The sequence below is a fragment of the Triplophysa dalaica genome, chromosome 15 (genome assembly GCF_015846415.1).
Source record: "Triplophysa dalaica isolate WHDGS20190420 chromosome 15, ASM1584641v1, whole genome shotgun sequence".
Classification (NCBI taxonomy): Eukaryota; Metazoa; Chordata; class Actinopteri; order Cypriniformes; family Nemacheilidae; genus Triplophysa; species Triplophysa dalaica.
The window spans coordinates 9,311,199-9,322,628 of NC_079556.1; the positions used below are offsets into that span (position 1 = coordinate 9,311,199).

General features: G+C 36.0%; 1 protein-coding gene across 2 annotated transcripts in view; it reads left to right on the forward strand.

Moving 5' to 3' along the window:
• mdga2a (MAM domain containing glycosylphosphatidylinositol anchor 2a) overlaps positions 1-11,210 on the forward strand; it is a 117,633-nt gene extending 106,423 nt beyond the window's left edge. For both annotated transcript variants that reach the window (XM_056768729.1, XM_056768730.1), the window contains 6 exons: positions 2,586-2,606; positions 3,472-3,627; positions 5,576-5,740; positions 7,882-8,012; positions 8,445-8,547; positions 9,022-11,210. In XM_056768729.1, the coding sequence (XP_056624707.1) occupies positions 2,586-2,606; positions 3,472-3,627; positions 5,576-5,740; positions 7,882-8,012; positions 8,445-8,547; positions 9,022-9,110 (665 nt within the window). In that variant the 3' untranslated portion in view covers positions 9,111-11,210. The remainder of the gene's footprint in view (positions 1-2,585; positions 2,607-3,471; positions 3,628-5,575; positions 5,741-7,881; positions 8,013-8,444; positions 8,548-9,021) is intronic.
• Positions 11,211-11,430: the final 220 nt, after the last annotated feature.

The following is an 11,430-nucleotide window of genomic DNA, read 5'->3' on the forward strand; positions in this document are numbered from 1 at the left end:
ACATTCAATGTTTTATATGAATGCACATATTGTAATTCATTACACGGGTTTATTGTTGGGCACTGTTCAACAAAGCCTAGAATATAGATGAATTTCACCTTCAAATGCAAAATTAGCTTTTAAATTGTAAAAGGAAATAGCTGTGTGTAGTTAATATAGGATTTCATCAGTATGGAAATACGTATGAGACATTTTGATCATGGCTTTTTATTTATGTTGTGTTTTAATGAAAAGAAGATTGGTGTTTTGTGTTCTTTGGCAACGCTGCAAAAAGGTTTTTATCCTCAAGGATGCAGACCACCTTCATTCATTCAGCAGAAGTGATCTCTAGGTTTTCAGTCTTAATTGAAGGGGCTCGGCCCCCATATGTGAGCATAAGCTGATGTACCTGTGAATAGAATATTTCTTGCTTTTATTGCCAAAGAATATAGTTTTGAATATTGCTTTTTTCTTGACTTACCCCTTAATGTCTTCCACCTTCTTCAGACCCACAGGTGGGTCCACTATTGCATCATTAAATCTATAAATTGTGGATCACAAAACTAGACATATATGGTCAGCTTTCTGACTTGCAACAATTTTGCATCATAATTCCACAACCAGCCCCCCTGCTTGTGAAAATCACAAGAATAATATGCAGTTTAATATTTGTCTCACAGAAACTCACAAAACATACATAATTCATATATGAACTCAAAGCTCTCACCCTCAAAAATATCGCTGTATTTGATCTAGCACTAACCTAGGAGTATTGTCAAATTATTATCAAATTGTTGACATTAAGAGAGTTTTCTGGAAATCTATTTACTTCAGTGTATGTGGGTCCACTCTTAAAGGAACAGTGCACCCAAAAAAAAAAGTCTGATATCATTTACTCACCATCGAGTTCACATCTGTATACAATTCTTTGTTTTGATGGACACAGAGAAAGATAATCGGAAGAATGCTTGTAACCACACAGTTATTGGCCACCATTGACTACCATAGTAGGAAATATTACAATAGTAGTCACAATTAAAGTTTGTTTTTCTTACATTCTTCAAAATATCTTCTTTTGTGTTCAACAGAACACAGAAATCTATAAAGCAATGTATCCTTACTATGGTAGTCAACGGTGTTCAAGAACTGTATGGTTACAAGTATTCTTCCAAATATCTTTCTCTTTATTCATCAGAATATTATTTATCTAGATTTGAAACAGCTTGAGGGGATCGCAAAAAATACAAATCGCAAAAAACTAAAATCTTTTTAAATGAATATCACTGGCTGACTTTCCCAAGGTCACCAAGGTTTTTTTATGTACTGTGCTTGAAGTCTCTTCATAAGTTCTTGTATTTTACTGTCGTCTGCGCATATTATACTTTTTTCATGCTTGCCTTTTAAACTTCCATCCTTAAATGGCCTATAAAAACAAAAAATGTGTCAGTCAGACGGCTCTTCCTCTCTAAGTGGGCGGTTTTTCGCCACTTTAATTTGCAAAGCGCTCCAGACCTTCATCTTCAATCAAAGCGGCTACTTTTCAGCAAATGTGAAGACAGATGACATAATCACAGAATTTTCAGAATTTATAGCAGATGGTTAGCTCGACCGAGACCTCGATAGACTGTAGCAGCATCTATGTAACCGTTCATTCATTTATAAATTGAATTTATGGAACCAGACGTTTATAATTGATACCCCGGTTTGGAGTCTTCTGTCAACTTTTTCCTTCCTTATTTGTATTTGTATCATCACTTCTTCCCCCCGCAGTTCTCAAAGCAGACATTTACACTGTCAACCCCTTGTGAACATCTGCTAGGGTTGAATGCTGTTGTGCTAATCTCTCTCATTATAAGAGCTCCATCAAATGCCAGAGCCGATGCCATTCTGAGTCCCGCAAGACAACTGTACTCATTTAATTCCAGGATCAAAATCGGAGAGACACAATTAACATAGTTCTCTAAATCTTCCTACTGCGGTTGAAATCCTGAACATGAAATTATATTCTCGACTATTTGAAGATCCTTCAGAGAAACTCTCTCATTGATTTTTACTACCGCAAATAAAAACACACTTGGGAGAACCAAACAGTTTCGCACTTAGCAACTTTTCACATTTTATTTCCTTTTTGTGTTCTATTAAGCCACCGAGCTTAGTCGGTGAAACGGGGATAGGTTTCAGTCTCACTATCTTTTGCACACATGCCCTCGGAAACCTTTCATCCACAATGCACTTTAGCCCTCAATGAGACTGCCTGCAAGCGCGCGGCTTTCTGCTCCGCTCAGATAGGCTGCTTTTGAATTGAAGGAAGAGAGATACAGGTCTTTATGGTTCACCTGAGCATTGCACAGCCGTTGCGACCTCTCCCTACACAAACACTCTCTCCTGCACCAACACACTATTTCATTGCGCCTGTAACCGTGTGATACATGATAATGATGCCCAAAGCACCTTCTAAACAGCACACTCCAAGGGCAAACAGCATTCTGTCGTCTCCATGTCCCCTGCTGTTCTTTAATATGGTTTATTATCAAACTATTAACTGTAAGCCTTCCACTGCTTGGGAATAACATTCCTAACTTGTTTTCTCTCGTTTTTTGTTGCAGCTCCAGTGAATCCTCATTGGAGTGAGTATGTTTTGAATTTGTTTGAAATAGCAGTATAACCAATTAAATAAAAGTTAAGATTGCCATCAATGTGTTTATGCTTATGATCTCATTGGTATTCATTGATGTGTAAAGTAAAGTTCTAAGAAATACACAGGTTTGATTTTAGATTGAATAGATCCTGTGTGTCAGTGTATGAACAGCCTTTGGAAACTCACACCTACATGCGTACAGTATGTAGTATGAATACATGAACATGAGTCATACAAATGTTTTGAATCCTTTGAGGTTCAATTTGATTTTATGGAAGATATTCGGGTTGGTTTATCTGCGATTTGTAATACACCAGGTTTAGTGAATACTCTCTAAAAAATGACGGGTTTTTTAAACCGAGTTTTGGGTCTAAAAGAGATAAACCCAACTGGTGGGTTATAAATTGGATGTTAATATAACCTATATGTTGTGTAGTATAAAATGTAAACATTTTCAGGATTAATTCAACTCGACCGTTGAGTTTGTCTCTTTTTGACCCAACGTTAGGCTCAAAATAATCCAGCATTTTTTACAGTTTATGTAACACCATCATATTTACTGTATATGTATCAGTAAATGACTACAAATCTGTTAATGTGACACTTATATTTCACTCTTTTTTTGATGGCTTTGATAATGACTAAATAGTACATATTTTACTGTACATATTTTTTTTATTGAAGATTTATGTTTTAGATTTTGCTTTTCATCGGCTGTATGTGTAGAGTTTACATAATAAATCAAATGAGACCACCACTGAATGATAGAATGATCAAAATAGCTTTGGGGATGATTTCTTTGCATTTAACCGGATTCATATTCATAATTTAACCCTTTGCTGTATCTTGTATAGATAAGTTCCACTGCAACTTTGAAGAGGAAAGTATCTGTATGTTCACCCAAGATAAAACGGAAGAGTTTGATTGGACGAGACACAGCGCTTCAACCAGAAACACGAAATATACACCCAACACTGGACCCAGCAGCGACCGGACTGGATCCAAACAAGGTATGCTTTTCAAACCACTGCACTTGTGGCTTTTAATATGAAAATTATTCAATTATAAAAAAATAAGAGTGCAAAAATCAGGTGAGGGTTTAGATATACAATATTTTTCTCACCAAACAAAACTAAATATTTCACCAGTTTGCTTTGTTGAGACATGTTGATTGTGCATTTTACATTATATTATAATAGGATGTATTTTATCACTATGTGCATTCTCTGGACATCAAACCTGTGACTTTGATATAACTGGCATTGAAGCGTAGGCAAACCAGTAACATGATATATTGAACATGAAGATGAATATACCTGTACTAATATCATTTTAAATTACTAATAAACAAATAACACATCACAAGTTTTCACAAATAGCTTAATGAATTGGCCATCATCCGAGATAGTGGATGTTGAGTAAAACACTCATCTTCTTAGCAAAGTGAAGTCTTGTGATTTTGGAGAAAGGATCTAATAACATTAGCGTCCAAAGGCACTTTCAATTTCTCATGTTGCTAAAGGAGGAAGATGGTCGGTGGCTTCCATTAGCCGCACTCTCAGTGAAATTGTGTCAGTCATTAGCTAGACATCAGATCATGACAGTTGAAACTGGATCATTTCTACGGGTCAACACATCGCTAATGCAGTCAGCACTTGGAGGACTTGGACAAAGTAGAGGAATGTGAAAAGTGCCAAGTTTGAATGGGTATTGTCAGTAGTTTAATCTGTTTTCTGGAGAAGTTTTATATAGCATAGCTATTTGAATAAATATTTGAATAAACAGATGTTTAAGGGTTTGACATGTGGAAGTCAATAGCTCTTAAGGAAGCTCTCATCCAATAGAAGTAAGTAAAAAAGCTGTCTTTTAAAAAGCTATGAGAAATGTGAATTGAAAAATAATTTGTCCTGTGCTCGGGAGTCAATAAAGTTCTATTGATTATTCCTTGTCAGTGCTAAATTGAATGGAGGTACGTTAAAATTAAGTGAACTCATCATGTCTTGATCATTTAGCAAGTGTTCTCTATCAGATCTGAGCTTCTTTTGTGTTGCAGATGCTACACATTTATAGACATTGTGCTTATATTATAAATAAAGATATATATAAAGATATATTACTGTAATAAAAAAATAGGAACTATCAGAAAAATTCTAATAGATTTAATGCTGATTCTAATGGCTTCCCAACAGCCAGATAACATCCCACCAATAGAAACATCAGAGTACATTGAATTTCCATTGAAACCAATACAATTGCCATAATAATCATTAAATCCATTATCCAATCCTGTTTTTAGCAGGGTTTATATATATAATGTATATATGTGCTGAAGGCAATTTCAGACATATATTTAGCTTTTGATAGACACTGATTTACTGTAGCCACACCCCTTTTTCCAAAACAACACCCCTATACAGTACCCTTAACTAATCCTTTAAGACCATTGTAATTACAGATGCTCAATATATTTTGTTAAAGGGTCTGCTAAAGTTTTTAAAAGCAATGGTTAAACTCAAAGTTGCTTAGGAAGCAAATAACGGGGTCTAACTTGATTTTCTGAATATTACCTACCTAAGCTGCATGATGCCCAGAGGAGTGCCCTTTGACAGCCAGAAAGCATCTGAATATCTTTTGATTGGATGAACAAGTTTCTGAACTCGTGTATAGAACAAAGGTTGTCAACAAGATGCGAAAGTGTGAAATTTCAGAACATATAATAAGGATTTATTCCGAGCCCTGTTCCATAAAAAATGGCATACAGCACCTTTAATTGTCTTTCGGCTTGTCCTGGGCTTTTGCGTCTTTAAAGGTTAAAGCCAGGCTAAAGAATATAAATCCGGTGCATCTAATTTTGCAATAGCAGAGAAATGTAAAACAAATATGATGTTCCGGTGGCTCTCCCTGTACGTACTGTTTCTATAGTAATGTTCGATTTCTTATTTTATGTGTTGTTTCCAGGCATCTATATGTACATCGAGACCTCACGGCCACGTCTGGAGGGAGACAAGGCGAGATTATTGACCCCATCCTTCACAGTCGCCCCTAAAAACCCTTATGGGAATGTGGTCACCAACCCAACTTACTGCTTAAGCTTCTATTACCACATGTATGGACGACATATAGGTGAGTGACAGAGTAAAAGCAGAGCAGGGCCTGTATACCTGCAGCTCTATTATACAGCATGTATTCTGATGAAGCAGTCATTGTGTTTGGACTCCTGATGTGTTCAACTGTGGGAAAATGTATGCAAATGACTCTCTTCAATCGTTTGCGCTTCTAATTAGTGTCAATGTGCAGTCAGCCGTGACCTCGGCCCCAACTACAGATGTTTGACATCATAACTCTTCCGTACAAAATGACTGCGTTACGGCCTGGTCGGTATGCTCGAAGTGTCTGGCGAAAACAGGGTTGAATGGTTATAAACTCAATGTGAAATTATATGTCATTCGATCACATTTGTCACGTAACACCTACTGTATGCTTATGTATATCCAGATCCTGTTACTCATTTTTATATTCTTGTTAGTTCTTTTTTTCGTCAAGAAGAACATCAAATACTGTGCTTGAATAACGCCCTTTCTTTTTAGCTGGTGAAGTTTTAAAAGCAAGACGTCTGGATGAATTTTCACATTACAGACTAACTAAAGGTTGAAAAATGGGATCACAGGGAATGCCCACTTTAAAATCACTGGTAATACAAAAGCACTATCTATATAAAAATATATGTTCTACTTTATTTTATTGTTTCAGATTGAGGCATCTTTAAGATCTGATGTAACGCATAGATTATTATTGTTCAACTTCAGATATTTTTCTGTGTATCTCTTTTTTCTTCTCTCATATTGTTCACATATTCACATAAAGTAAATATTCTGGGGGCCATGCAAATTTTGTAAAAAATGGTCAAAAAGTTTGCATTTAGAGAAAAAGCACTGGGAAGAGTTAACAATTTTTGTTCATGAATAAAACAATTTGCATAAAATATAAGGAGATTGGCAACATATTTACGAGCTAAATGAGTTCGCCTGTTTCCTCATTGGATGACAGCATAACTTATTTCCTATTACTTCCAAATCCTTATTTTGGAGTCTTACTTCACGTCTGGGAAAGCTGCTTATAGATTTTTTTACTGATTATAAAATTTTCAAGAAGATAGAGCTCTGTTACCGGCTACATTACCGGTGTTATTGTCAGTTTGGATAAATGTGTTCCTTTAAAATGAAAGTCAGATCATTTCAATCTTTCTATTACAGTTCAACTATGAAGGTTTCTCATGCACTGGAAGTGCTTCAACTTAGACCTGTAACTGAGTTTGCACTGTAGATACATTTCTGTAGTTTCTTTTCATACCCACTTTATTCTGACTGTGGTTGCATTGGACAAGTAGTTGCACCTCTGGGATGTCGATGACCCCGACGGCCCCAGACAAGCTTGTAACTGCAATTTTCTGCTTCAGAAAGCTCTGTGCTTTCAGAATAGAAAGTGTGGGGCTAATTCCAAGTCACCAGGGTGTGCTGCTCCTGCCTTTTTACACGTGGTTTCGCTGGGCGTCTGAGGTTAAAAACCCATGTGCCAAACAAGATCTTCTGTCTGGCTGCACAGCAAAGAACTGATACAACATGGTTTGCTCTTTTAAAATGAAAAACTGCACACGTGACTTAAAAGAGCAGGTTTTTTGCTTTTCTCAAAGTTGTGAATGATATTTCTTCTCTAAAATAAATAAATTATGCTTTTGAAGAATACAATTAATTCACAAAAAGATGGAGAATCAAGTTATGTCAGTGACTGTAATAAGAGTTGATTTATTTAACATGGTGTGGGTCGCCTCATGGGGGCCGCCAAGATGAGATCACATGACCATCTGAATACTGCTAATGACTTGGTTCTTTCACAGAATAAATTAATCATGACTGTTGTTGCGCTTTAACATTTAGAATACAATTATCATTTCTTTATAACTTCCGTTGTCTTCATTTTCAGAATTAAACATACCACTAAACTTCTAACAATTAAGAGATTTCAATTCCCATTTTCATCAGCTTTTATTAGAGCCAGACAACACTGCATATGTGAAATGACAGCAGCGATTGTATTCTTGACCCTTTTAAGATTCATTTTCCAGGATGGAGATGAGCAAAAGTATATTCAAGGTCACCGAGGCCCGTGGTTGCTATGTTACAGAGACGAAAGGTTCAAAGGACATTATGTAGTGAACTGGCCACGCAGTTTTAACTGACACAGAGTTCTTGTGGCTTTTTTTCAAGGGACATTAAATGTGTATTTGAGGCAAAAGAGTCAGACGGGTTCAGATGCCTCTGTGTGGACCTTGAGTGGAAACCAAGAAGATCGATGGAGGCAGGCCAGAGTTAACATCCGTCCCACATCATCTTTTCAGGTGAGAAATGGCAGGAGTTCTTCATCCTTTTTATTTCTTTCCGAAATAAGAAACAACATTAGAGCTTCCAGACAATATATTTTCATATACATTAGCGTTCAGTATTTTAAATCATTATAAATATGTTATTATAAAAATATAAATAAAAAATAGATCGAATAATACATTGTTAATGTACAGAATATTAAATAAGGAATTGTCGCTCTTCATATTTTGAAAAATATAAGCATGTGGGTCCAATATACAGTATGGGTAGTTGACAAAAATACCGTACATGTGTTCGATGGTGTGACATAGCAACAATTAAGAAAACAAGCTGTTAATAATATATTATCTTATGTTTTTATTATTATTATTAATATATTATTATTTATATTTATTTATCAAATAGCATGACAGATTCACTTCATTGTTTTTTGCCTGTTTATGTAGATTATTTTGGAGGGCATTCGGGGTTCTGGTATTGAGGGAGATATTGCCATAGATGATGTGACCATAGAGGAAGGGGAATGCCGAGACCCCCCACCCAGTAGTAGTGAGTATATTGGATGTTTGCAGTTTTTTATGTACAACTTCATGTTTTGGGAACAAAGCTTCAAGAGTTTATTATGTTGAAATAGATAAACCTAATTGTTATTTGTTTCTTGATATGATCAAGGAAACCAACTGGAATAAATTAATTATAATTTTTTTAAAACAATTAGGTAAATTAAACATTGGCTGATTACCTTTATAATTAGAATTATTTTCGTCTGGCTTTTTGCCACAGCACGTTGCAAAAACACAGATACAGAGATAAATCTCACTAAACTTCTTAACGGTATTGAGAAAACAGGCTTCAAAATCATATGATTACTTACTGTACATGTTTATGTAGCAGACTGGTAGAGCAACGCATTAGGAACGACATGTTCATGGGTTCGAATCCCAATAAACACAAATACTGACAAGTGCACTAAATGCACAAAACACTTATTTTTGTTCATTTATTTTCTTGTTTTATATACAGATATAAGATCACTGGCTTCTTCCACCCCAGTGCATATATGGCAGCTTTGTCTCACACTACTTTTAATCTCATTGGGCCTCCGGAGGTGACCTCATCATACAAAGGTGGAACCCAGCTTTGGCATTTCGGCTGACTTGGACTGCCTGAATACAACAACCAAAGATTCATCCCGTCTATACAAAGGTTTCAGATCAGTGTGAATGAGGAAGCCAGAGAGAGGATAAATGTTGTCGGCTAACACACTGACATCTGTATGACAAACTGATGTCCACGAGAAATCTACAGGAAAAACCTATTACAGGTGTCAGTGTTATAAAGAAGAGAACAAGTGCACCTGGATTCCTACAGCAGGATGGCTTAAGAGACTTCAAGGGGAATCTTTCAAAGCACAAAGACATGACATGTATTTCCATTATGACATGTTTTTGCTTTGTTAAATGTTTGCTACTGTCATCAAAGACCTTTTTTCCATGTTTCATTACGCCGAATAACACGTCGGGCTGGTACGACACGAAGAAAAAAGTATGTTACCAGCAATGGCAAGAAAAAATGAATGATCGTTTAAAAATTAAAATTGTTTTTTTTTAACTTTCCATTTTCTTCTTACGCAGTAGGTGTATGTCTAAAAATAGAGATATGTCAAATAAACCTTGCTTTTGTAGTTCCCTGTACTGTAATGTTATCGATTCACTGTTAAGATCGGGACTCCGCAAATGTTACGTTTTAATGGTGTGTGGAGTTGCGAGCTTGAAGTTTGTTTCCAGATGGAACGTTCATGTGTCCTTTGTGTTTTAACAGATAAAGTCACTGTGGGGCGTTGTGTATTTCACCTAAACCCTCTGATCATGTGTTGTTGTTGGTACCAAACTCATTTAAACCCATTATACTGTAACTGCACCGGACATCATTGAGTTTACCTTTCGTTTCATCGTGGCCCCGCTAAACAAAGCTAGATGAAAAAAAGTAAAGATAACAGGTGTAGAGAATTGTAAACATCAGACCGTCCGCTCAATTCCCAACTGTGTCCGATTAAGATTATGCTGTTCCTTGCAGTTGTTTTCTGTAGGTGCGTAAAGATAGCTGTCCTCTTACAGTCCGGTCACCTTCGGAACCTGTTCTTTACGGAGTCGCTGTCTGTAATAAAATCAAGTGCCTTCAGAAAAAACATTCTAGTCAAACTGTTTCTGCTTTCATTTATAGCATTTTCTTTTGGCACAGTTATAGCATATATATGTTATGCTATGACTATAGGTATAGAGTGAGATGAAAAGGTGAAATTCAGAGACCCAAGCATGAGAGACGGGTGACCGCAGTGCCCTGCCACAGCCAAATGTTCCATTGCTGAGTTTTACATATGTGTAGTGATCGACTCTGTTTAATGATCAATTCGTACACATCCCATCTGCTCCACGTGATATAAAGAGCGCGAAACGACGACGGTCGAACTGAACTTAAAGGACCATCGATTCATCAAAAGAGCATCTGGGAGCTATTATCACCAGGTGAAAAACAGCCAGGAGGGTCACTGTGAAATCCTCCTTCAAACTGATGAGTTCTTTGCCACTGATCAAAAAAAAAAGATTTTTTTTCGACATCCTGAAGACTCAAGGACTGAGAGACACAAAGGATGGAACTTTAGAAGACTGATGAAACACGATCAGCCTTGATGTTCTGGATCCATCCGCTTGGATTCGTACAAATGATATTTTATTACTCGATTGAAAATGACTGCTTTTACAAAAACTCTTATAAACTCTGAACTACCTGAGACCATCTGTTACCTTATTCAGCTGGTTTTTGAAAATGTATTGTAAAATCACTTTTATCATTCATCATTTTCCTTTCTGAGGAAGAATTACATTGACGGAGAATGGTTTGTTTTTGTCTTAAACGTTCATTTACGAGATCCCTTTGCATTATTATATTATGGCATAATTTGAATTTATAGTATAAAGTAATATCAAATATATGAGATTATATGCAAATACACCTGGTCGGGAGGTATATGAAAAAGATGAATATTCAGAAAAAAGAAGCACAATGTGAAATATTCATATGAAAATTCAGAAACACGGTACGTTCAACACACAATAAGTTGTTTTTCTCAATTTTATTAAGATCACAATCAGGAATAACTGCAGAAAGTTCTTTGTGTAAAGAAAAAGGAAATATTTTACATCTCGGTCCAATAAAAGGCTTTCATGGTATATGTGCCATTTTTCTTATTTGATACGTGGCATAAGATATGATTTTGTCATCAATATGTATCAGTTACTTCTTTGACACTTAACAAAATGTACTAAAAAAAGTGGATAGCAAATGATCAATTCCACTTTTCTAAATTAAAGGTCCAATGTGTAATTTTTTGGAGGATCCATTCACCGAAATGCAATATAATATTCATTACTA